General features: G+C 36.0%; 1 protein-coding gene across 1 annotated transcript in view; it reads left to right on the top strand.

Moving 5' to 3' along the window:
* Positions 1–24,868, top strand: part of KCNH7 (potassium voltage-gated channel subfamily H member 7) — a 242,621-nt gene that overhangs the window by 147,923 nt on the left and 69,830 nt on the right. The window contains exons 4-6 of the mRNA XM_062004706.1: positions 8,446–8,870; positions 12,984–13,004; positions 17,816–18,030. Of these exons, the coding sequence (XP_061860690.1) occupies positions 8,446–8,870; positions 12,984–13,004; positions 17,816–18,030 (661 nt within the window). The remainder of the gene's footprint in view (positions 1–8,445; positions 8,871–12,983; positions 13,005–17,815; positions 18,031–24,868) is intronic.

Genomic DNA, 24,868 nt, shown 5'->3' with positions numbered 1-24,868 from the left:
AATACATATATTGACTATGAATTCAAGCTACCTGATTTTGCTTCTAAATTGTGTGGAAATTTGATATTCTACCTGCTTTTTTTAATAGTCTTAATTTTTTGAATCTGTTATCTTTTTAAGCTAAAGCTTTTTGTAAATCTAGTTTAATTGTATTTCAGATGGTAACAACCTTTCGAGTGGCTCTTCTTCAGGTAAATCTATCTTCTAAAATTCTGTCTGCTAAAGTCCTTTATTGCTTTGTTCTCATTCTATTATTTCAATATCTCATTACATTTTCTATAATTTTAGGAGATTGAAAGTCAAAATATGGCTCTTGCTACCACCCTGATTACTTATTCCTGCAAACAATAGATTTAACACCTAAAGTATTACATTTCGTATAATTATATGACATATTAAATCCAAAGGCAGTGATACTTTTCAGCTTCTTATTGCTGAAATTTCTTGTATGTAGAGCATAAAAAAAAAAATCAATCAAACAAAACACACTGTGGAAGCAGTGCATAAATTCAGTGTTAAAATATAAAGAGAACTTCTTCAGGCTTCCTGTCCCAGACAAAAGCAATATTTTTATTCTGTGAAGTCTGGCAACCAAGGTGCTGAGGAGCTGAGAATTTCTCGAGAAGCTGATTTAATAAATGGAATGAATTCTTTTCTCCAACTACAAAGAAAATCCACCATATTTGTTGTGATGCTTGCTATTTTATTTCATTGCAGTTATTTTCTTTCTCCTTCTTTTCCACTTTTAATTATACCTAAGAAATAAAAATGCAAGAAGTAAAATATCTTTCTGAGAGGAAAAAAATTCTTTTTCTTCCAGCTTTTTCACAAAAAAACCCCACTGTAACTCCTGTAATCTTAACATCATGAATAAGATCTCATAAAATGGCATCTCTATCAAGAAATGTGAAGAAAACCAGACAGATAAATGTACCAATTCATATTAACATCCAAGGATATAATGATTCTCTCTTTTGAGGAAGACCCTGAGAACATTGTGCAGATTAAATGCACTGGTCAACCACACACAGTATAACCCTACCTGTAACCAAAGACTTAATTCCCTTCCTTTCATGTTTTGACAGGCTACCTCAGAGGCCTAGTGTAGGCAGAAGGTCTTTGAACCATATTGTCTTAGCTGTTCTCAATAGTAAGTTTTAGGAGAAGTATAGCCTGAAGACAAAAATGTGCCATCGCCAGCACAGAGATAAAACAACTTTCTCACTTACAAGAGAACATAAAAAAGATTGCTGTTAATAATACTCATAGAACCTTAAGTTTTAGAGAAAAATAAAAAAAACGGAAGTGATAAAATTAAAGTTGACCATAAAGTTAATAATTAGTTATGTCTTCCTCTCCTTGTCTAGAAGGAAATTAAGATTATTTAATGAGCAGAGCAAGAAAATGATCCAATTTGAGAGAAAAGAAAGGAAGAAAAAAAATTGTCTCTTGCTGTAATTCTCAGACCTAAGGCCTGCTGAACCCAGACAGAAAAGAAGGCAGCATCGTGTCTCATTGTCTACACAGAATACATTCAAACAATTGCTGCTATTTTAGACTGTCAATATTTAGAAATTCCATTTCTAAAAGCAACTGTTTCCTTCAGTCTTTTGCATGTTATTAGAGCATGTTTACAGGTCTTTGAGCAGCAATTCAATAATTGTTTGTATTTATATTTTTGATAACCTAGATCTTGAAAATTCATTGACAGTAAGTATTCCATTTTCAGAAAATCTTTCAGCAAAGAGTTGACACGTGCTCCTTTTGAGAAAGTTCTTTTGCTCATTGTTTGAGGGAGTTTCAGAACAAAAGTATTGTTGAATTAAACCATGGAGTCTGTCATAACCAACTTACCTTACCTGCCCCTGTCAAGGAAATCTCTCTCTGTTTAGAATGTTAGTCATTTTGGATATGTATGTTGCATTCTCTAAAATAGTATACTGAAAAAGTAAAATATGTTTCATATTATAGCCAGACCAGTTATCCAAGACTTGATTTCCTTCAACACTATTTCCGTGTGTACACGTTGTACTGGAACATGTACAGCCTCTAGCCTAGGACAGGTGATATGTCATACCAGGAAACAGTTCTGACAATTTCTGTATGTTAATTCATCATGTGCAAACCTAAGTCTAATAGACTAAATCTAGCTCCTAGTTAGGGAGCATGAGATCAGCTACTACCTCTTTTCCTTTTGCTTGACTTATCTGAAAGCAGCTTCAGATACTGGTTTCTACATAACTACTTCTCTGCATCAGCATGACAGTAACACTGCTACTAGAGATGCTACAAAAATTAGCCAAGCAATTCTTTGAGGAGCCAGCTGTTAACGCTTAACGCTACCCTTCTGCAGTGTTCAGGATAGGAAATCAGGAAACCTATGTGCATTGACGTGGTCTAAGCAGAGACAGTGCATAGCATCTACCAGTAATTCTAAAATGACTACAGAAATTGTAGTGAAAGTAAAGCTATCTCAATTGTAAATGTTTCTCTGACTTTGCCATTGTGTCTAGTATATAAGTACACATTTTCATCACTAGAAGTCTGATGATTATGTTCACAGTAGCCAGGCAATATTTAGGTCAAGTATTGCCGCAAAGTTTTCAGCTCTTGGCCTAAAAACCAGACTCGAAGTCTGCAAACCAGACTCGAAGCCTGAAACCAGGCTCGAAGCCTGAAAAATGAACCAGACTCGAAGTCTGAAAACCAGGCTCAAAGCCTGAAACCAGGCTCGAAGCCTGAAAAATGAACCAGGCTCAAAGCCTGAAACCAGGCTCGAAACCTGAAAAATGAACCAGACTCGAAGTCTGAAAACCTAGGCTCGAAGCCTGAAACCAGGCTCGAAGCCTGAAAAACCAGCTCTAAGCCTACTTCATGCGGCGATCAACCCAGGGTCCGATTCTCAGCTGGGTGGGAAGAAAACAGTCCTACTCAATGTGAGTGATGGCAGAAATCTTCTCTTTATTAAAAGCAGGCTCTAACTTATATACCCAGCAGCTTCAAAGCTAGCTCAGCAACAGCAGCTAATAGATTACATTCTCATGTCCATCCTACTTGCGGTTTCTGCGATAAGCAAGCTCCTTCACATTTTCCCATCTTGTTTTTCTCCGAAGTTGTTTTCCACCTTGAGCTGTTAGCTCGTTAGCTGAAAACAGTCCGACCTTGAAGGAGCAGAAAGTGGCCTGCTGTCTACATGATAGCTACTGCTTTAACCATGGCTCTGACTCTGGTCTTGATTGTGCATTAAATTCATATAACTAGAACTCAGATTGCCTTGCCCTATCAGGCCTAACATTATACCCCGGGATCCATGTCCATTCTCCCTTAACCATTCCTCCACAAAGTATTATTCCTCTTGTTACAGAATGCTTGCACAGAACAGATAGGGTAATTACTTGGCCTGTAAGTGTAATGGATTACTAAAGAAATCCATATTCAGATATGTTTTTGCTGGAATATCTCATTTGCAAAATGAAATTGGCAAACATGATAATAACTGTTAATAAGGGTTTCTTGGAATCAATTTTCATTCTTTTTTTTCCCACCTCAAAATTCTGTATATGATGGTATTTAGCATTTAAGAATAAAAGTTGTCCATTAATGTTAACATTTCCCATTCCCATACTTATGGAAAGACAAGACTATTGGATTTCCATATTGAGATAGAGATTTTTTCCTACACTTCTTTCACAAAACTATTAACCAAAACATTTTATTTTCATGAATTCTCTTTTCATCTCCCAAAATATGGGAGAAAATTAAAAAGTGCTTTCAGAAAGCAAGAGAAGTCAATTTAAATTTGGGACTTTGGAGATAACTACATCTGTGAACAGTTTAGAAGTGTCCTTTCTTATCTGCAGTGTATTTTTGGTCTGAGTTCTACTATTTAGAAACTCTAAAGGTTAGCTAAGACTGCACAGAGAATAAATGCAACCAACAGATTAACTCATTTGCAAATTACTTATTTAGTGAAGCAAGGTTTGAAAGGAGGAGGTGGAACACAAGCCTGGAATTGTGACTCAGACTCAACTGCTTTCCTCAGTTGCTCTTAGCAAGCCACAATTACACAAATATCTGACTCAGCATTAAAAAGTTCTTGGCAATCTTGTCTTCAACTTCAGTAAAACATAAGGATTTTAGTGGAACATCATCTGTATATTTATAGTAAATAGCTAGTATCTCAAAAATGTTTTAGTATTTTAAGCCAAGATAAATCTGCTCTGACATCATACCTACACAAAGCAGAGGTTGCCTGCTTTCAAATAAAATATTTTACCCCATAAACTATATGCCACGAAAGCTTTCACTGGCCTTTCTTGTCTACATGGGGACAGCAGGCTGGGACCATGAATTTTACTTCATGACAAATTGCATCATTAATGAGTTGAGCAGGAAAGTCTAATGTAAACTAGACAAATGCTGAATGGGTCTTCTGGTAGCTTTAGCTGCAGTACTGCAGGAATTTGCAACACATCATATAGTTCGTTATCTATAGACTGAAGAAGAATAACAATACTCCTCCTATAAAGAATATTGAAATTAAAAAGCAGGAAATAGGATTTTAACTCTAAGACAATTGATTACAGTTTATAGAAGAATAGCAAAAAGCTGCTCATTTAAGTTTTCTACTTCATGTCCAAGAGTCTTAGCAAGAAGCAAAATTCTCACTGAATATTCTTTCCAGCTGAATGGCAGTTAGATAGCTAAATCAGTAATGCAGTACAACATGGTCATATTAACTTGGTGAAGCAGAAAAGACCATCTGCACCACCATGAATATGACTAAAATAGAGTGCCAGCAAAAAGCCTTTAATGGTGTCTAATGCCAGAAAATCTTATGAATGATATTTTTAAGAAGTTCAATGTAATTGATGAAAAAAGAATTACAGTATTTGTTTCACTTTTGATGCAATAAGCTTTCAAAACTGATTTATAAACTGCTTCAAAACTCAATTTTAAAATTGAGTGTGTTTAAAAGTAATAACATATTCTTTAATGTACTTCATTAATTTTAACTGTAAGCAATTTGTTCAAGCATACTTAGTAAATTACAAGAAATATGCATGTTCCCAAAGTGCATTCTGCTGAATAGCACTGTGCACATTGAAAATTTGCACCTCTAGCGTCTGTTAAAAAACATGCCTGAGCCTGGTTTTAAGTAATAGAGCTTTCTGTCTGCTCTACTATCCTGTGTGTATATTCATTAGAGTAATGAATTCAATACTAAATATTTGGAATTCAACAAGCTTTTTGAGAAATTGACAAGGGGGGGAAAAGGAAAAAAAAGGGGTGATTGTAACTTAGATTTCTATTGTAAAGTGAGGAAAAAAATCATCCTTAAACTTAATCCTGTTTCTAGATATGTAAATTGCCTATATTTCTAGATACTGAGATGTTATCAGTAGAGTTTCCCAAGTTCTTTATTGTTGAATACATTTTCAATTTCTTGGAAAAAAAAGGTGCAAACTGCAAAGTGAGAATGTCACAAAATTATTAAGACTATTACATGAGATTTACAGACATATGATACTGAGTAGCCACATGATAAAACAGAAAATGAATTCTTTTACAGACATAATAGAGACTAAATTATTATAACCAATCAAGAAAGAAATTATTCGGTTCTTGTGAAAATATCTTAAATTAGCACAAGCTAGGAAAATCATTCAAAAAGGCAACTAAATTTAAGTAATTACAAGGAAATGAACTAAGATCAAAACACAAAGCTGTTATGTCACTGCATTGATCGCTGAAACTGAGAGTAGCTCAGGCCCCTGTCAAAAATGGTTATGTTAGAAATGAAATGGAACTGAGAAGGGTGAGAAGGATGATCAAAGGTATGCTATACAATAACATCAGCATTCTTCAGCTTGGAAGAGAGGTAAGCAAAGAGGAATGCAACAGATGTATGAGAAGGTATAAATATTATTGAGACTATAAAAGGGAGCAGTTCTTAGCTATTTTTCTTATCAGAAGAACTAGCACATTCCCCAGGGCAACAAGTTCTACCAGCTTGAGAATTGAGCAGAGGAACCTCATGAGGTTCAACAAGAACAAGTGCAGAGGCTCTTCTCCCCCTCTACTCTGCCCTGGTGAGGCCTCATCTGGGGTCCTGTGTCCAATTCTTGGCTCCTCAGCTCAAGAGGGACAAAGAACTTCTGGAGAGAGTCCAGCGCAGGGCCACCAAGATGATCAGGGGACTGGAACATCTTTCATACAATGAAAGGCTGCGGGAACTGAGACTGTTTAGTCTAAAGAAGAGGAGACTAAGGGACATCTTATTAACATTTACAAATATCTAAAGGGTGCGTGTCAGGTGGTTGGGATATCCCTTTTTACTATTGTATCTAGCACCAGGACAAAGGGGTAATGGGATGAAGCTGGAACACAAAAAACTTCCACTTTAAGAAAAAACTATTTTACTGTGAGGGTGATGGAGCAGTGGAACAGGCTGCCCAGAGGGGTTGTGGAGTCTCCTTCCTTGGAGGTCTTCAAGACCCGCCTGGACATGTTCCTATGCGACCTGATCTAGGTGAACCTGCTTCTGCAGGGGGTTGGACTAGATGATCTCTAAAGGTCCCTTCCAATCCCTACCATTCTATGATTCTATGATTCTAAGTTTATAGCAAGCAAGAGGAAGCACTTTTTCACAAAGGTATGCCGAACTTATGGAACTATTTCCTGCAGGATGATTTGAAGATCAAAGTACAATTGTGTACAAAAACACTAAGAGAAATTCATGGAAGTACACCAAACTTTCAGATGGTGGTTTGAACACAATATCTGGATCGGAAAGTTTCTGAACTGCACATAGCTAGAAATGCAGTAAATATACTGGGAGAAATAACACAATATAGTGGTTCTTAAACTCCTTCTTCATGTATCTAATACTGAAAAATATCAGAGATCCAAGTGTACTAGATGGACCTGTGGTGTTATCTAGTGCAGCGACTTTAGCTCCTGCACGAGTTTTCCTTTACAAAGAGCAGGGCACTCTCACTTTAATTAATTTAGAATTGAAAATAAATTCAATACTAAAGATATAGGACATTCATTTTCAAAAACTAAATGATTAAGCTGTGTCATTGATTGCTCTATACTTGCTATTAGGCTTAGACATCAATGAAAGGCTATTTCAAAACATTTCAGTTTGTGATGATAAATTTCAGTTCTAAATATTAATGAACATTAGCTAGCTATAAACTCTGGCAATTAAAATTGATTGAAAAAATTAAATCTTATCCCAAACAATTTCTTATCCCAGTAAGAAAGAATTGGAAGGTTCTTTGAGATGTCCTTTGAGAAATAATTTCACTATTGATTCACTTTGGATAACACTTGTTTAGCAAAGTGATGAGTGACAAGAAGCTATTAGATAAGTCAGACCAATGACGTCTGATCCTTTATTTCAATTATTTTATTTTGGATTTGGGTTTTTTTTAGCATTTCTTTTGCTGAACTGTTTACTCTGTTTTCTGTACGTCAGAAGTTCCTGTGCCTCTGTCTAGGAGCTGCATTACACAACACCTTAAAATATTTGCTACCTGGGCTTTGTTTTTTTGGAGGGACAGTCTGTACATTTTATAGTTCTTCCTGGATATTTTCTTTATTTGCACCATATTTTACACTTCTTCTCGTCTCTACTGATGTTTCTTTCTGTTATAAAAAGTTGATAGTTTTCCACACACTCAGAATAGCCTACTGTAACTAAGCCTACATCCATGCAAATGTACAAAAGATAATTGCATTGTATAGATTATATAGATGCAACTGAGGCTTGAGAGCTGCCTGTGTTTTTTTCCTATGTATTCCTTTACTTTTTATTTTAAACTAACTTAAAATAAATGTTTCATTTAAAATAAATGTTTAATTAATCACAAAATATAAGTATTGGAAGGCATTGTGGCAAAACTGATGCACAACTTAATTTTTGTTCCTGAAGGATTATCACTGGTATCTTCCTGTTTAATTTGTAGCCAATAAATCAATCAATCATCAGTACACTTTTAAGCACATGGAGTTCCTCTAATAATAAAATCCACAAATACTTATTTCAGGAAAACAGTTACCAACCAAAGTAGCTCGACATGTTCTAGTTGTCTTTTATAGACATAGATTTTTTATTTAGAAAGGACCATCAGAATATATAACCTTGTCTTTCTTAAAAAAGGCTATGGAATCAATGCAGCTATCTCTGTTCTGAACTCACTCACTTAGATGTGACTAAAGTATTAAATCTTTTAACACTGTAACAAACTTACATCTATGTAATATTTCCATATTTACACATATCATTGCTAAACATTGTAATTTATTAGGAATATGTCAATCATGTATAGCTACTGTTATGCGCCATGATGTGTGAGGAAAAAAAAAGCAGATTTTGATGACAAGAGACTAATATATAATATTTTTCTTCTTTTGTATGTGTTTACACATAGGTAGACTTCTCGGGTTCCGGTTACCTGGATTGAGACTTTTAACATACAGAAAGCAGTCCTTACCACAGGAAGACCCTGATGCAGTGATAGTTGATTCATCTAAGCACAGCGATGACTCGGTGGCGATGAAGCACTTTAAATCACCTACAAAAGAAAGCTGTAGTCCTTCAGAAGTGGATGATACAAAAGCACTGATTCAACCCAGTAGATGTTCACCTTTGGTTAATATATCAGGACCTCTTGACCATTCATCACCTAAAGAGCAATGGGACAGACTTTATCCCGACATGATACAGACAAGCAATCCACTAACTCATTCCAGATCGAAGGAGAGTATTTGTAGTATACGGAGAGCGTCTTCAGTACATGACATTGAAGGCTTTAACGTCCATCCCAAGAACATTTTTAGGGACCGTCATGCAAGTGAAGGTATGTTAGAAAGCCAATGAATATTCTCTGATGTTCTAAGAAAGGAATTATTGCAATGTTTCATAGTAATCATCAGCACTTTGTAAGCAAAACTAACCAGTTGTATACATTCAAGGGCACACTAAAAATATTAAGTCCAAGTATGACAGGCTTTATTTACACCAAATACTGCTTTTCATGCCTAAGCAGACCAATAAAACCATGGGGTTGCTCTTAGAATACCATTATGTATATACATATGTAGAGACATAGCAAAATCAGACCCAACATTCTTAAAACTAATTTTGGCATTTGGAGGAAAAAAATCAGGTGATAAAGATAAAATTTTATGCACAGTTTTGTCCCATACTTACATATATTAGGTTGTCTTTGACAGTATGAAATTCTATTTCAGAGATTGATCCGTTTATTTTTCTTAAATCTGTAATATGTACATTGTGTATTTACTGATCCAACACTGAGAAATACTTTTTCTCTAACAATGGTGAAAATATCCTCAGCAACTCCACTGAAATGGTTTGTGCAATGCTTAGTGAAATACTTGGTGAAAAGTTCAGTGTAAAATTCATGTAAGTGTAATTTTATCTTTGTTAGTATATCCTTACAACTGTCAAAGTCTACAAATATGTTTAGTCTGTCTTCATTTTCTACTGTTTCTCCTACTTACACAAAGACATGGAGCAGGGTCTGGGATTTCTTGTTGAAGACAAGGAGTTCGAGAAACTTGGGAAACAGTTTAGCAAACAGAGGTTTGAAAGCTCTGCAAAAAGAGAGGCACTCTGGAAACTGGCTTTCACAGAAATGTGCAACATAATGCTTTTGCAGCTACTGATGATCTAATGATTTGAATTGAATCCTTTTTATTCAAGACAGATGATAAGGAATGTATGGGGAATATTTTAAGATTTAAAAAACATATATCATAGAAGATTGTGTACAGATTCATAAATTAGCAAGAAAATGAATTTTAATTTTCAGTGATTGCATGGTTTTCTCCTATTCATTGACAGCAAGTGAAAAATTCCTTCTCCTGCCATTTGGAAGGTCCATATCAAGGGCTCTTTGCTTCTGTATATCTCCTAAAATATAAGTGAATACTCCTCCACGAACCAGATTAACTCCTGACTGTTAAAACTAATTATTTCTTCCTGTTACTTTTCCTGTGTTAAATATATTGGGTAAATATTTCTTTTTTTTTTTTCATTTCTATTTCTTTTGCACTCTTTTTTTTTCTGCAGTTCAGATGAACTTCAAAATTAAATTAAGTTCACCTTAAAAATATAATTTTGAAATATTTCATACTCACATTCAAGGCAATATTTCAAAATTAGGATGTGAAGGCAAATATCTTCAAAGTTGAATCCTGTCATGTCTTTTGAACTATTGCATAAGCTTTATCTTGCTTTCAACTTCCCCAGATATTAAAACTAATGTTTTAAATAAAAAATACTTAAAGATAACTGTTTTGTCAATTTCTATTTTCAGAACTTTTTTTCATTAAAGGACTTCCCCAATTGGTCATTCTTCACATAGTTATATGACAAAAATATGAAAAAATCAGTTTATATGATAACTGTGTTTGGTTATGGTAGTACAAAGCTTATGCAGCAATAATTTAATAACCACATAATATTATCTGCACGGGGGAGCAAAAACTTCTAACTCTATTTCACTGAATATCTTTCAGATGGTAAATAATATGAAAAATAAATTTTACTATGAGGAGTCCATAATCCATTTGAATTCCTATGCTCCTTCACATGATGTGATCATTTACAGTGTAAATAGAAAAAACACTACCACTCTGATTTCTCTCTGCATAAGCTACAAAACAGTATGGCCCTAAAACAGAATATGGTCCTAAGTTTAGATCATACATACACATGTTTAAAAGTATGGTAGAACAGAGGACAGCTCTCAGGATTGCAATAGAATTAGTAAACATCCTTGATGCTGTCTGCTTCCAAACATATTAGAAGTTGGCACTTTGTGCTAAAAAGATGTTTAAATTTAGCCAGTAAGTCCTGCTTGTTGTACCTATCTGTGAGCCATAAAACACTATTGTTCCTATAAAGTTATCCATGCAAGTTAGGCAATCAAGATTCAGAATAAATCTTCTCTGAACTCGGGCATTCTGAGCAGAAGCTGTAGATGCTCTACAGGAAAATATAAAGTCAAAAGTAAAAGTAAAAACCAATAAGAAAAATAAAACTATAGTCCCAGTGGGCTAAATTATTATCCAAAGAAGCATAAGGCTTAATATATTTCCCATATCATTTTTATTTTGTTTATTGATCCTAATAATTCTGGATTTTCCTGAATCCACTGAAAACTATCCATCTGTCTGAAAATGCATTTCAGGATTTAGATTTTTTTTTTTCCCATCTCTTCCAGGCCAAATAATATTAATTGAATCAGCATAACAAAATTTAATAGAAGATAAAAGCTTTATTTAGTTCTATATTAACTACAGCAATTCACACACAGTCTTTCTTTATAAGATAACACAGTTAATTTCATATAGCCTAGTTACCTATGTTTTTAAAATTATTGTAGCTGTGGCCGTTATATGCTGAAAGGCATTACATTAAAAATGAAATCTTAGGATTTTAAATTCATTTGAGTGAACTCCATTGAATTCCATTCTAAATTTCCCCATTTAGCAGCAAAAGCAGCAGAGCAAAGACTATGTCTTCCACTCACTACTGAAACTCCAAGTCCTTCTGTCTTGAAATACCAGCAATCCAGGGTCACAGTGACTCTTGGAATTTTATTTCTTCAGAAAGTGACCTTAGTAACATTCCTACATTCTTCAGGAAAAAACACCAGGCTTTTGAGCCTAACTCTGCCTACAAAATCTGTATTACTGCTACAAATGGCTGTCAAGGAAAGGCATCAGTCTGAGATGTCTAACACTCTGAGATGCCTAACCCTAAAGACTCTCATGACGACAGGGCCCAGCTCAATGTCTCATGCTCCTCAGTCCTCAGGAAGTTGAGGAAAGCCGGAGAGGCAGCAGGTCTAATATAATGCCACAGACAAGACCCAACATCACCTCCAGTTCCCCTCACAGGAGAAGGCCATAACCTTTCTGCAGAGAAGGGTGAAGTGGGCCCTCTGCAAGGACAGGCCTACCACTGGGGCAGATGGGGGCACAGCCAGTTCAGCCCTCAGACATGGCCTGTCAGCAGGGGACAACTGCAAGTGAATATCGATTTGAACCCAATATACCTCTGAAAGTCCATAAGCTGTGCATGGTGGCCAGCAGTGCGCAGGGGAAAGGCTACATGCTGCACCTGACTCCTTGCTACCTGGCAGCCCCTGGGGACCTTGCCCACCATTATACCCCAAGCTGTTGCAGCCGAGCACGAGGCACAACATGAAGGGAGGGTGGCTTGTGGGTCATATCATGCACACATGAATAAGGGTGGCATCTACCTATCCACCTGTGTGTCTTCTTTAAAATAATATTTAATAATGACAACAACAATAATAATATTGTCTCTAAAGAGTTTTGACCTCATAAGAGGATTCAGGGCTGGGTGTGCCTACAAGGACAGAGAGCTTTGCCACTGTTACCTTGCAAAAAGGCACCTAAATCCTGAAGAAAGATTTATCTTTGTCCTCAGTTTTACTCCAGCATTTACTCAGAAAGGTCCTGCTCAGCTTGCTGCCATGGTAAAAACTTTTTCTTCTGTGAGTGCTGAGCAGGCACAGGGCCTTCACAGCTCCATACCACATGGAGCCAGCCAGCCTGCACTGACATAAGCAACTATAGGTGCATCAGCCTCACTTCATTATCCATTACTACTTCAAGGTTTAGCACTTTTGACCTCCAACTCAGCCCTGGACTTGCGGAGAAACAATTTTATCATGTCACTGTTAAGCCAAGTTAGCTAGAGCCAGTCTTGCTACCTACTGGTCATTCCAAAGAGTTTTGCAGATTATCTCTCAACTGTCAAAGCGATTTCGTCTTGACTAAAAGCCTACATAATCAGAAAACATTTCAAACCACATACATATTTTGAAGCAATATTTCCTGCTTTTTCTGATGTAGATTTTAGTTGTCTTTTTTCTCTTTTTTTTCTTCACTTTTGTTATGCTGAAAAACAGACAATGGTCGCAATGTCAAAGGTAAAGTATACATCTAGACTGTACTTTCAAATGTTTCAAACAGCCACACTTTTTGGCATGTTCCTTTGCCTGCTGTATGAAATGTTCAAATGCAACATTCTCATGCTGACCTCTCTAGGACCAGGTGCATTACTTAAATTATATTTGTTACACACATAGTTATTCTCCTAAGTATTGTCTCAAAGCACTACCAATCCCTGGAAAAAGTGAAGGCATAGTTTAACAGTCATTTGACTTCTTTATCTGCTAATTCAAAAAATGAAGGGAGTGATATAGAACATAACATAGTTAACTCATTGCTGTTGTCCTTATGCAGGCAAAACTTCTATTGAAGCTAAGAGGAGTTTTACCTGTGAAAGGATGTATAATTGGACAGGGGCCACTAGCAAATGATCTGTTGCTATAAGGTGCTTAGCTTTCAGTTATCTCAAAATGAAAATAATTAATAATCAGGAACCTTGTGGAAGTATCTTCACTTATTCCTCTTTTGTCTCCTTAAAACTAGTTTCACGTTCCTGGATGGCAGGGGGTATGGTTTCAAGCTTCCTGTAGTATTAAAATGTGCATGCATGAATTTCATTGCTAATTTCATGTTTAAATAATATTTAGTGCAGTTATAAAGTCATTTCTATTCACCAGAACTGAGCTACATCCTTTAGAAGCAATTTGAACATAATTCTCAAGTGACTATCCATTTATAGAAAACATTTCTAAAATAATCAGTTTAATTGCAGTATTTGAAGCTATGTCTGAAAACTGGTTTGTGACTTCATGCATGATGCAAAAAGTGTGTGTACCCAGTAAAGTCTTCTCTCTAAACTGCATGCAGTGCATGATCTAGATTCTGTAAAGTGATTTGTGAACTACGACATCATTGCGTTTGCTTCATGTGTATGTTGGCAAAATCTTGGGGGAAAAAAATCTATCTCTGTAAAACTACTTTTATAAATGTATTTACTGCTCGTGAAAGATGATGGATTGACTGTTTAGGAGAGTGAGGTAATTTCTCAATGCATTGTGTAAGCAGGGAGAATGGAATCCTACCATGAAAATGGGAAGCTCAAACTTAAAGAGTCTCTGTAGGGTAGGCAGAAGCATGTCATTCTTACTGCTTATTCAGTTCTTGGCCACTTTGCTGAAACTGCCGATCAGAGTGCCAACTAGTGTCAATTGTGATTATGATTTGTTATGGCCCTCTTCTTCTGCTTCCTGCTATGAAAGTATAGTAAAGGTCCACTAGCTGTCAAGTATCAGCCCAATTTCTGCCAGCCTGAGCTGTACTTAAGCTAGTAATGTCTTTTGATTAATTACTGTTATCAATGAGGTACATATGTACCTTTCACCACTTTTTAAAGCAAAAGGAAGTGGATAAAGAAAGGAAGGTTTTATTATCATATGCAATTAACTGTTACACACTAGGGCATGACCCTTAGGTAGCAAAAAAGAGAATAGAATATTCAGTTTGGAGTAGAAGCAATAAAAGATTTAAATCCCAGAAAACAGAGGTTCAATGGAATTTAAATATCTTCAAATTTACCATAAATAAAAGCCTAATTTAACGTCTAATCATGGATTTGCCTATGCTCCCCTAGTTTCCTTTTACATTTGAGTTCCTTCGGGATCAAGAAACCTGTTCATTTGATGAATGGCTCCCAATTTGATACTCTGCTCATGTCTAAGTCTACTCAGTACTCAAAAAACTATTAATTGCTACAATTATGTAAGGAAGTAGAGCTGAAAAACTGCAGTCTGCCCAAATACATGTAGCATATGTCAGCCAGATTAGTCACTTCACTAATTTTTGAGGAGATTGTGAGCCTTGATTTATTGTGAACACCACTTTTTATTAGACTCATATGCATGACATGAAAGAGTTCAGGTCCTACTTGGGCCAAAAGGTGTTTAAGTACATGTGGTGGTTTAGCCTGGGTGCCGGATGCCCACCAAGTTGTTCTATCACTCCTCCTAAACTGGACAGGGGAGAGAGAAATATAATGAGAGGTTCATGAGTCCAGATAAGAACAGGTAGATCACTCACCAATTAGCATCACGGACAAAACAGACTCAACTTGGGGAGAAACTGCTTGATAATTGCTTCATAAATAAAATACTCCCCACCCCCCTTTCTTCCCAAGTTGTTCCCCCCTTCTCCCCCACTGGCACAGGGGATGGGGAATGGCAGTTCCAATCACTTCATTACAGATGGACTTTGCCACTTCTTCTTCTAAGGGAGAGGCCTCATCGTGCTTCCCACTGCTACAGTGTGGGGTCCCTATCATAGGAGATAGTCTTCCTTCCCATGGGGGCAGTTCCTCACACCCTGCCCCAATGGGAGTCATCCATCGGGAGAACAGTCCTTCAGGTACTGACTGCTCCAGCCTGAGTCCCTCACAGGATCACAAGTCCTGACAGCAAACCTGCTCTGGCGCGGGCTCCTCTCTCCCCACGGACTCCCAGGTCCTGCCAAGAGCTTACTCCAACGTGGGCTTCCCACAGAGTCACAGCCTCCTTCAGGCATCCATCCACTTCAGTGTGGGGTCCTCTACAGGCTGCAAGTGGGTCTCTCTTCCCCTGTGGACCATCATAGACTGCCCGCGGACCTCCTCTCCCTCCTCCTCCACTGACTTTGGTGTCTGCAGAGATGCTTTCACATTCTCACTCCCTGTTGCTGCTGCAGTTTAGCAACTGCACAGCAGCTTCCTCCCTTTTTCAAATATGTTATTCACAGAGGTATTACCTCAATCACTAATTGTCTCAGCTTTGGTCAGCTGTGGGTCCATCTTAGAATTGGCTGGCAATGTCCCTATCAGACACAGCTGAAGCTTCTACTAGATCTTTAAAGAAGCAACCCCTTTAGCCTTCTGCTACCTAAATCTGTCCTAGGCAAAACCACTGCAGCACATTATCCTGATTCCTTGGTAGTATCCAAAGTACTAGGCTTTTAGCTTTCCTTGTGGAAGAAAGGTAGTGGTTTCTTCATTTCTTCCAGTAAAGCTATTCCACAAAGATTATACTAGGTTCATTGGCCTAAGAAGAAAAAGGACTTACTTTGTAGTTTGATTGTTAAAATACTAACCGAGAAATTTTTGTTTATTTTCCCTCAAATAATCTTTGGACAAAATATTCTTAAGAAGCACCATACTGATCTTTCCCATGGTATCACCCAAATTGTTTGTCTAGAGCAACATGCCCACCTTTGTTATTTGGAATTCCTTTCTGTACCGTGGCACAATTTGAAATGGAGTAGTAGAAAATTTCTATTTTTAGCCCAGATTAACATCTAACAAGTGTGAATTTAGGAGGTAGAAAGTATGTGTATAAATGCTTTTAAGCTAAGAAAGCAAATTAAAAATCTGGTTCTTCAATAAGCATTTTAAGGCAGGTGTGAGAGAAGACCAGACCTCATTTAAGAATTTTACAAAATTTAAAAAAAAAAAGTAGAATTCAGCACCGCCTAAAGCTATCTCCAGGTTGCTGTTTTTTTTGAAGTTCACTCATTTACACATTGCAAGTACAATCCAGCTGTTCTGCTGTTGACTGCAATTTACCCCATATACCTAATCCTGTCCCATTGGCTGTGTGTGTTTTTGTTTCCTCCCCAGGAAGATAAAAAAAAAACCAACCAAAAAAAAAAAAAAAAACCCAAAAAAAAAACAACCACAAAAAAACCCACAAACAGAAAAAAAACTGTAAAAGAAAAAAAAGAAAAACTCATGACATTGTTGTTCACAATAGAATTAAGATGCACTAAGATTCTCATGTGGATCTTAGAAATAGCTTTCCATCCCACACTTTAGATACATTACTATTGGCTTCAAGACCTGAATTTTTTCTTAAATTTATAGCTGGATCTAGATCTCACTGTCTAAATATCTTTATACTTCTTTTTTCCAATGTTTTTCTCAAAAAAAAGTTTTCCTCCCCTGAAATATTTTTTTATGTTTAGACCAACTTTATGACATCACAAAAAAAGTATTCTGATAGGTTACATTGCTTTCTTGTTGCACAGGAAAGCTGTCCAGTATTGAAAACAATAATTATAGGGGATATGTACCTCATGAAATATACAAGCTCCATATTTTTTTAATCTATAACGATGAAGTACTGTAAGATGTTGAAGTGTGTATTAAATACTCCATACCATCAATACTCCATATCTCTACATAGAGATATCCCTATTGTTTTAAATATTTTGTTGGTAATAACAATTGTAGAAGTACATTTTTTGAGTTCTTGATACTCCAAAAGCAAAGACTTTTAGGAGAAATGTAGGTTAATACTTACATTAATGAAGTATGGAATTACGTGATGAGTCAACAGCAGAACAGCAGGGATCTACTCAATTTTCCAGTTTACCAAAAGGCAATTTTGACCTGCCAAGAAGGCATGATCAACAGTATAGATGTAGTAATAGAGTCTTTTTGCTGTCAAAATACTTTTATATAATTGTATGTCCATTTTCTGCTTTTAAAAACAAGTGAGAATATAGTCTTTATATTCAGCCATAGTTATGATGCAGCATACCGGCATAGCCCGTAACATGAAAACAAGGACAGATGCACTATGCACTTTGCAATCCATTGACTTTATAAAAAGTATTGAGGGCTATATGTAAAGGAAGTTTCATATTTACTTCCAATAATAGATATTATTCTCTTAGCAATAAAGTTATTTTTTAAATATAGAGAATTTTTACTACTAACAAGTATTGTAGTGAAAAATGGTTTTTAACTACTCTTTTAACATATCCTACATAAGTCACTTGTTTCTCTGTATTTGTAAAATACTAAATATTTGTTCTGATTTTTCAGGGCCTTTTAATCATATCAAGTCAAGTCTGTTAGGATCCACATCAGATTCAAATCTCAACAAATACAGTACAATCAACAAAATTCCTCAACTCACGCTGAACTTTTCGGATATCAAAAGTGAAAAAAAATCTTCATCTCCTCCTTCTTCGGAGAAAGCAATTATTGCACCTAAGGTGAAAGACCGAACGCACAATGTAACAGAGAAAGTTACCCAGGTAAGGTAATACCCATTATTTCCTTCTCAGTTTTGTGGAGATAATTATCAGTATACTCAATAGATTGTTACTCTTTTCATAAATGAGTTGGGTATCTCCAAGACAATTTTAAGATAATAAAGCCATTACTTGCTTTACCTCCAGTTCAGTTGCATGAGGTAGTTTACTTTAGATGTCACTGCTAACAAACTTTTCAGACCCACCTTTCATGGGAAAAATGAAAATGTAGTATCCACTGAGTACCTCAAATCCACTAATTTCAGCAATTTCTGTTAGTCATAGATGATATTTTATCTTTTTTTTCTTTTCCTCAGATTTATTAATTGCTAATTAGTGCAAGGCACAACATAAAATACAGGTGGTTCTGCCACTGGTATAAACATCATAGTTACATCTTGTAATTTCTGATCCAGTTCTTCAGCTTTTCATAATACTGTTTCCTGTGAGTATCTTTCCTATATGTGTACATGAAAAAGACTGTCAAAATGAAAAGCAAATGCCGTTGGACTGAATGGATGGTTAATTCTGTCGTTCTTTAGAATGAGGCATACAATTGAAACAAAACTGAGAACAATTCAAGATAGCATATTTCTTCACCCTAAGACAAACACAATGCCTTCTGAAGGCAACAGAAGTCTTTGACTAAAGCCAGTATCATTGTTACATTTGTGCTGTAGTGTCATGTGGAGATTGGTGAGGACTGGCTACCAATGTGCAACATACTGAAAAAAAAATTAAGACATAACAATATCTCAAATCGCTTTTATAGTCATAGTAGCTAGAGTGTTGGCCCTCAAATGCCCATCCACCAATGCACTAAAAGTGATTAGAAGTGCTTTGTATTAGAATGCAGAGAGACATTCCATAAAGATCTTGCCAAGAGTAGTGCTTTACTTACTACAGATCTGGCTTCCATAGACAAGACTGCAGCTTTCCTACATTGATACTATGCCAGATATTGTCCATGTTCTTGCTCCCTTTGATAGATACAAAAAATAAGATATTTGACATGCTCCTAGAGAAACAAAGATAAAAGTTCATTAGTCCTATCTGAGATCAGCTAGTGCCCAAAAAGTGATTAGATTTTTACATTTCATAAATTTTGTCTTTCATAGCTAACTTGAATTTGTAACCATTGTACTTTTTTCCAGGCCAGTTGTAAAAGATCTCTTGGATCCATTTTGATATGTTTTAAGTTACTTGTGGTAGTTACACATAGGAATCTTTTCACAGATAATATAAAAAAAAAAGTCAAGTTACATTAAAAATACTAATTTTCAGATGTTAATTAAGAATAAATCAAGCTTGATTGTTATTTTTTAAAAATTCTCACTGAGTCATTAGAGTCAGAGTGCTACTTTTCAATGTACTTACTGTATTGTGGGGAAAAAAAAAACCTTTGAAAATCTGTTTTTTCTGCAAATAATTTAGATATTATGAAAAGCAATGGAAATAACTTAAATCAGCTAAACCTTCCAAGAACATTGATAATAAAATTAAATTTGAAATACTTTATAACATTTTTACAAAAACTTCCAATTTAATTTGACATTGGTTTATATCTTTTTCTAGAACTATTTCAAACAATATACAGAATATTATTTTAGTAGCAAACTTTGATAATATACCATTCATCTTAAGTTTAAAGAGTTCCCTACAGATGTTCCTTTTTTTCTTATTGTATTCTGATATTGACGTTTTTAGTAGTTGCTGCAGCCTGAACTCTACTATTAGATACGGAGAGAAACTCCTAGAAGATATAAATATATGTAGGTCTACTGAATTTGATAGTCAAAGACATAAGTAGCTACTTATTAGTTAATTAGATTGGAAATATTGATATGGTCGAAGTTTTTTGGTTTTGTCCTGTTTATGTTTCTAACTTCCAGTGATTTCAATATGTTTTAGAAAAGTTAGCACAAAAAGGGTTCCATGGCCTATCTGCCTGTAAATCTCTTTTTACAATTTTCATAAGAAGATTTGAGCACAGTGTTGAGAATAGAATATGGCAGAAATGTCAGATGACATAATTAGGATATGCTCATGCTGGCATAGTCCTCTGATACGTAAATCTTTGAAAAAGGATCAAAAATGTACAGAGGACAATATGACCTATTTAATCTATGAGATAATGTCAGTAAAAGAGCAAATGAGTATAAAATGACCATGATATGTTAAAAGGTCACCCTTAATCAGTGACGTTCTGAAATAGTTTTCTAATAAAAGAAGTTAGGGAAGATATTTCAAGAGTCATTAGACCCTGAGAAATGTAGGTAACACAATATGCTTTTCTGGAATTGCAGGATTTGGTGACATGGAAGGCCACTTCCAGTCACATATTCCACATATTGCATTCAAACATCTTTCCATCTCTTTGTACTCCTTATTTTGTATCTCTATCCCTTTATTTTCCTCATCTTTGTCGAGAAGTTTGGTCCTGCTACTACAACCTGACATTTCCACTACTGTGGCTTCTCTCACTGTGCAACACAAAATAGAGAGACATAGACTCTGGTATGCACTATGCTAAGGTATCTGTGAAACTCACAGTTGGTTCGTTGCAATGTTGATTCTCTCTCATGCATTCATAATATCAAACTGACTATCAGGATCACAGGACATGAGAATTAATTCTTCTTTCCAGAGATATGTGGATAGCTGTATGATTTCTATCATATTCAGAACCTGGAGGAGTAATTCAGGTAGTGAAGACAGTGAAAAAGAGAATGTCACATAGCTACCTTCACAAGGTAGAGATTAAAAAAAAAAGAAGGAAGTTATGGCCATTGTGTTTAAAGGAAATGATACACTTTCAGAAAGCATTTAATGAGGAGTAAGATTTTACAGGAATAAATCAGATGCAGATGAGAGAATAAACATATAATTAATTAAAAATAAATAATAAAAATATAATAAAAATAATTTCATAAGAAATAGAAGATGTTGTGGGATGGTGGTTGATCTTTTGAGTGAAAAATTGAACTTTGAGATGCAGGTGGAGAATTTATAGCATACCTTTATAAAGAGGTATGTTATATATTCTACTGCAAAACCCCTGATCTCTTGGCCTTTCACATGAGTGTGCATTGATCAAAACTCCTTGTGTAATGCAGAGTACCCTAACATCTTCTGGATTCTTGTTTCTGCAGAACATTGACATTTACTCAGAGGAATAGCCCAGTAGTAGCTGCCAGATAGCCCTTATTGAAAAATTGGCATTGTCATACCCCAATGTGGATATTGATCACTAAAATTAAATTTAAGTTGCCATTCCACTTTGCTAAAAGATTGGTGGGTTTTTTTTATTGTTTCATATTAGAATTTCCAGAGCTGCTGAGCTAGACTCTCTTCTAGAAGAGTCTCAACTTTTTTCTTTTAATTATTAATTTTTTTTACAGTCTATTGAGGGGGACAGTCCAATTTCTGCACACTTTCACACTGACAGGTTCAGCTGGGATCCTGCCACTGATTGTTAGAAAGAGACAAGTTTTTCTAGAGGCGGAAAAATAAACTTTTACTAAAGAAAGAAATGGGGCAAACATTTGACATCTGTCCCTTAACATTTTTAATGAATCTATAGAGGGGACTTCTTAAAATTACAACATATAGAGGCATGTAAGTGAGCAATTTTATCTTTTGTTTAAATACTGATTTTTTAAAAATCTTTTTATATATATCATTCCCACTCATGTATGACTCCAAAACTATGATCTCTCTTGTGAACAGACTTAGAGCAGCATGAAGAACTAGTCAGTACTTACACTTATTTTCAAAAAGAGAGAATTTCTGAATACACATAGAATAATAGTGCCAACAAACAATGGCTAATCTATTTAATAAACTTATAAATTACTGTTCTCCTTATTGCATTAAAAAAAAACTATTCCATGGCCCCTGATCATTAATGTTCAGAGATTATTGATCTCTTTGAAATGCACCAGTCTTTTTGAGATATAGCATGTGGTTGAAGGACCCAATATGTATCTGTTGATTGTGATTTGTCTCACTAAGTGGCTTAAAGGAAAATGAAACTCTATATACACACACACCTTGACAACTGATTGGAAGAGTGTAATCTAATTTGCAGACGTGCTCAACACCCACTTCTCAACGTGGAGCTCTCAGTGAAGGAGTGAGCCAGTTATGAAGTGATAGACCTTGTAGCTTCACTGCCTGTTTTTTTAATCTAGCCAGACTATTCTGTCAGCCCCAAAAGCTTAAGAAATAAGTAACAATATCCCTCAAGGCCAGTCTCCTATGTTGATATAAAAAGAACTATTATGTGATCATGACTTCAAACTGACCTTCAGTTTTCAGGCTAAAAGAAGACTAACAGCATCTGGGATAGCGAGGGGCAATATAAGACCTAAAAATAAACCAAATTATTGATCTGTACATTTTCAGTAGTCTGATTCAGCTGACACACCACGCTGTTTACATCATGCAATAACTCACACATCAACAACATTACAAGACTGTTCATTTTGGAACACAAGCTGACACAAAGCAGAAAATTCTGAATTAAGGGGGAAAAAAATTGATTTGTCTTCCAATTTCACAGCAAAACATACATTTAATAATGAAATTGGGGGATAAGCAGAGCCAACATTCCCTAGTTACAGTAGAGAAAGTTTAAATTATTGATTTCTGGTGAAGTGAGAATCTTCTTTCTATTATTTGCTATTCCTGTTCTCAATGATCAATTGACATAGCCTATACAGAATTATTCCCTTTGTTTGCAAGCATACTTAGCACTCTTATGAAAAGAAAAAAAAAAAAGTATTTTATTTAAAATATATAACTAGGCTTCATAATTACTGTAGATGTAATTATAGAAATAATAATAATATGTGTAATTTAATTAGCATTTAGAAGATGTGACACACTGTGTGAAAAGAAGAAAAGTGGAGAACATCACTGTGATGACAAAAGCAATAAAATTACACCAGTCTCAGGGCAGTCATTTCTATCCATGCAAAGATGTCACCAAAACTGTCAAGTAATCTATTTTGCACCAGAGCAAGTAGCTGCACAAAGTGCATGGACGCAGAAAATAAAGCCTATTGGTTTTATCTGTCTTAGAAGAAAGCAAAGGATTTTCATTGGAATAACTTGCTATTGCATCAAGTAATGAAATGGCCAATATAGTTACAGATTCATAGCAATTGTGAAAGTAAAAATATTCAGGCTTCTGAACTGCTGCAGTGTTTTGAGAAGATTTTACAACATATGTTAGAAATGGAGCAGTTGGAAAGACCAGCTGCTTTGAAGCATGTAAACTGGATGCATCCTTAATTAGTTCATGTCCTTCCCCCAAGATCTGCTCAATGAGATTGCCTAATTTTGCTGAGTTGAGAAAAAATATCCAGTATCTTCTATATATTACAGTTCTGAGTAATCAATGTTTTGTGTCTTTGTTGTTATTGTCTTTAATCAAGAACTTACTGATCTATTCTGTAGCTCAGCACCCCATCTATGTGTCTTTTAAGTATCTCCAGGGATGACATGGAGGTGCTGGAGTGTGTCCAGAGACGGGCAACAAAGCCCGTCTGAAGGGTCTGGAAAACAAGTCTGATGAGGAGTGGCAGAGGCAGCTGGGGGTGTTTAGCCTGAAGAAAAGGTGGGGCTGTGGATACACGTTATCACTCTCTGCAACTACATAAAAAGAGATTGTAGTGAGATGGGGGTTAATGTCTTCTCTCCGGTAATGAATGATAAGAGGAAATGGACTCAAGTTGTGTCAGGGAAGGTTTAGACTGGAGATTAGGAAGAACTTTCTCACTGAGAGGGTTGTTAAGCATTGCAACGGGCTGCCCAGAGAGGCAGTGGAGTCACCATTCCTGAAGATATTTAAAAGACATATAGATGAGGTGCTGAGAGACAAGACAACAGGCTAGTGCTGGGCTTGGCATTGTTAGGTTAATGGTTGGACTCAGTGATCTTAAAGGTCTTTTCCAACCAAAATGACTCATTGATTCTATGATTACTTGGGAGAAGAGAACGACCTCCACCTTCTTACAACTTTCTTTCAGGTTGCCCCATGCAGCAAGTAAAACTGATAAAACCTAAGGTGTAGGCAGCACTTAGGCAAATCTCATTTATCTAGACTAGAGTTCCAAACCCTCAAACTTCCACTTCCTGGTGAATTGACTTTGGACGTTTCTAAACTTGGTAGATTGCTCAGTTGAAACCAACTCAATTTTGGGACTCACCAGAACTGTCCCACTATGAACTGCAAGAAGTCAACCCCCTGCTTAGTCTCTGTCAAGCTCCAGTGAGATCCAGAGAACTGACAGTCTTCTGATGAACTTTGCATGCACGACCTGAGTTAATACCTTTCAAACATGCAGTTAGAGTTGTCTTAAAACTGCAATGAAAGGAGTCACACTGTCTCTTTCACACAACTACAGAATGATACAAAAAATGTAGTGTGGAAGAGACCTCTAGAGGCCATCTGGCCCAACCTCCCACTCAAAACAGCATAACTTCAAAGTTAGATCAGTCAAGTGGTTACTATGTTAACTCAGGACACACTTTCTATGTTTAGGTCAGCATAAGCATATATTTTCCTGGAGAAAAATCAGCTATAGACAGAAATAGCAGCTGGTGTGCAGAAATAGGGAGGGAAGAGGGCAGAAAACTCATGAGGAGATCTCATGGGCCAGAAAGAGTTGGCATTTTACAAATAACATTGCTGGTGTAGATAATATTTAGGGTACTCAAAGAGGTAGTCCTGGGTTGTAGTCTCAGAGTATTATGCATATTACTAATCTTACATAAGTGACCATCTGCTAAAAAATCCACAGAAATAACCCTAAGCACCAGGGACTCAATCTCA

This window comes from Colius striatus, chromosome 11, assembly GCF_028858725.1.
Source record: "Colius striatus isolate bColStr4 chromosome 11, bColStr4.1.hap1, whole genome shotgun sequence".
Classification (NCBI taxonomy): domain Eukaryota; kingdom Metazoa; phylum Chordata; class Aves; order Coliiformes; family Coliidae; genus Colius; species Colius striatus.
Note: the sequence above shows the minus strand (reverse complement) of the source record. Positions and strands in the feature narration are given on the sequence as shown.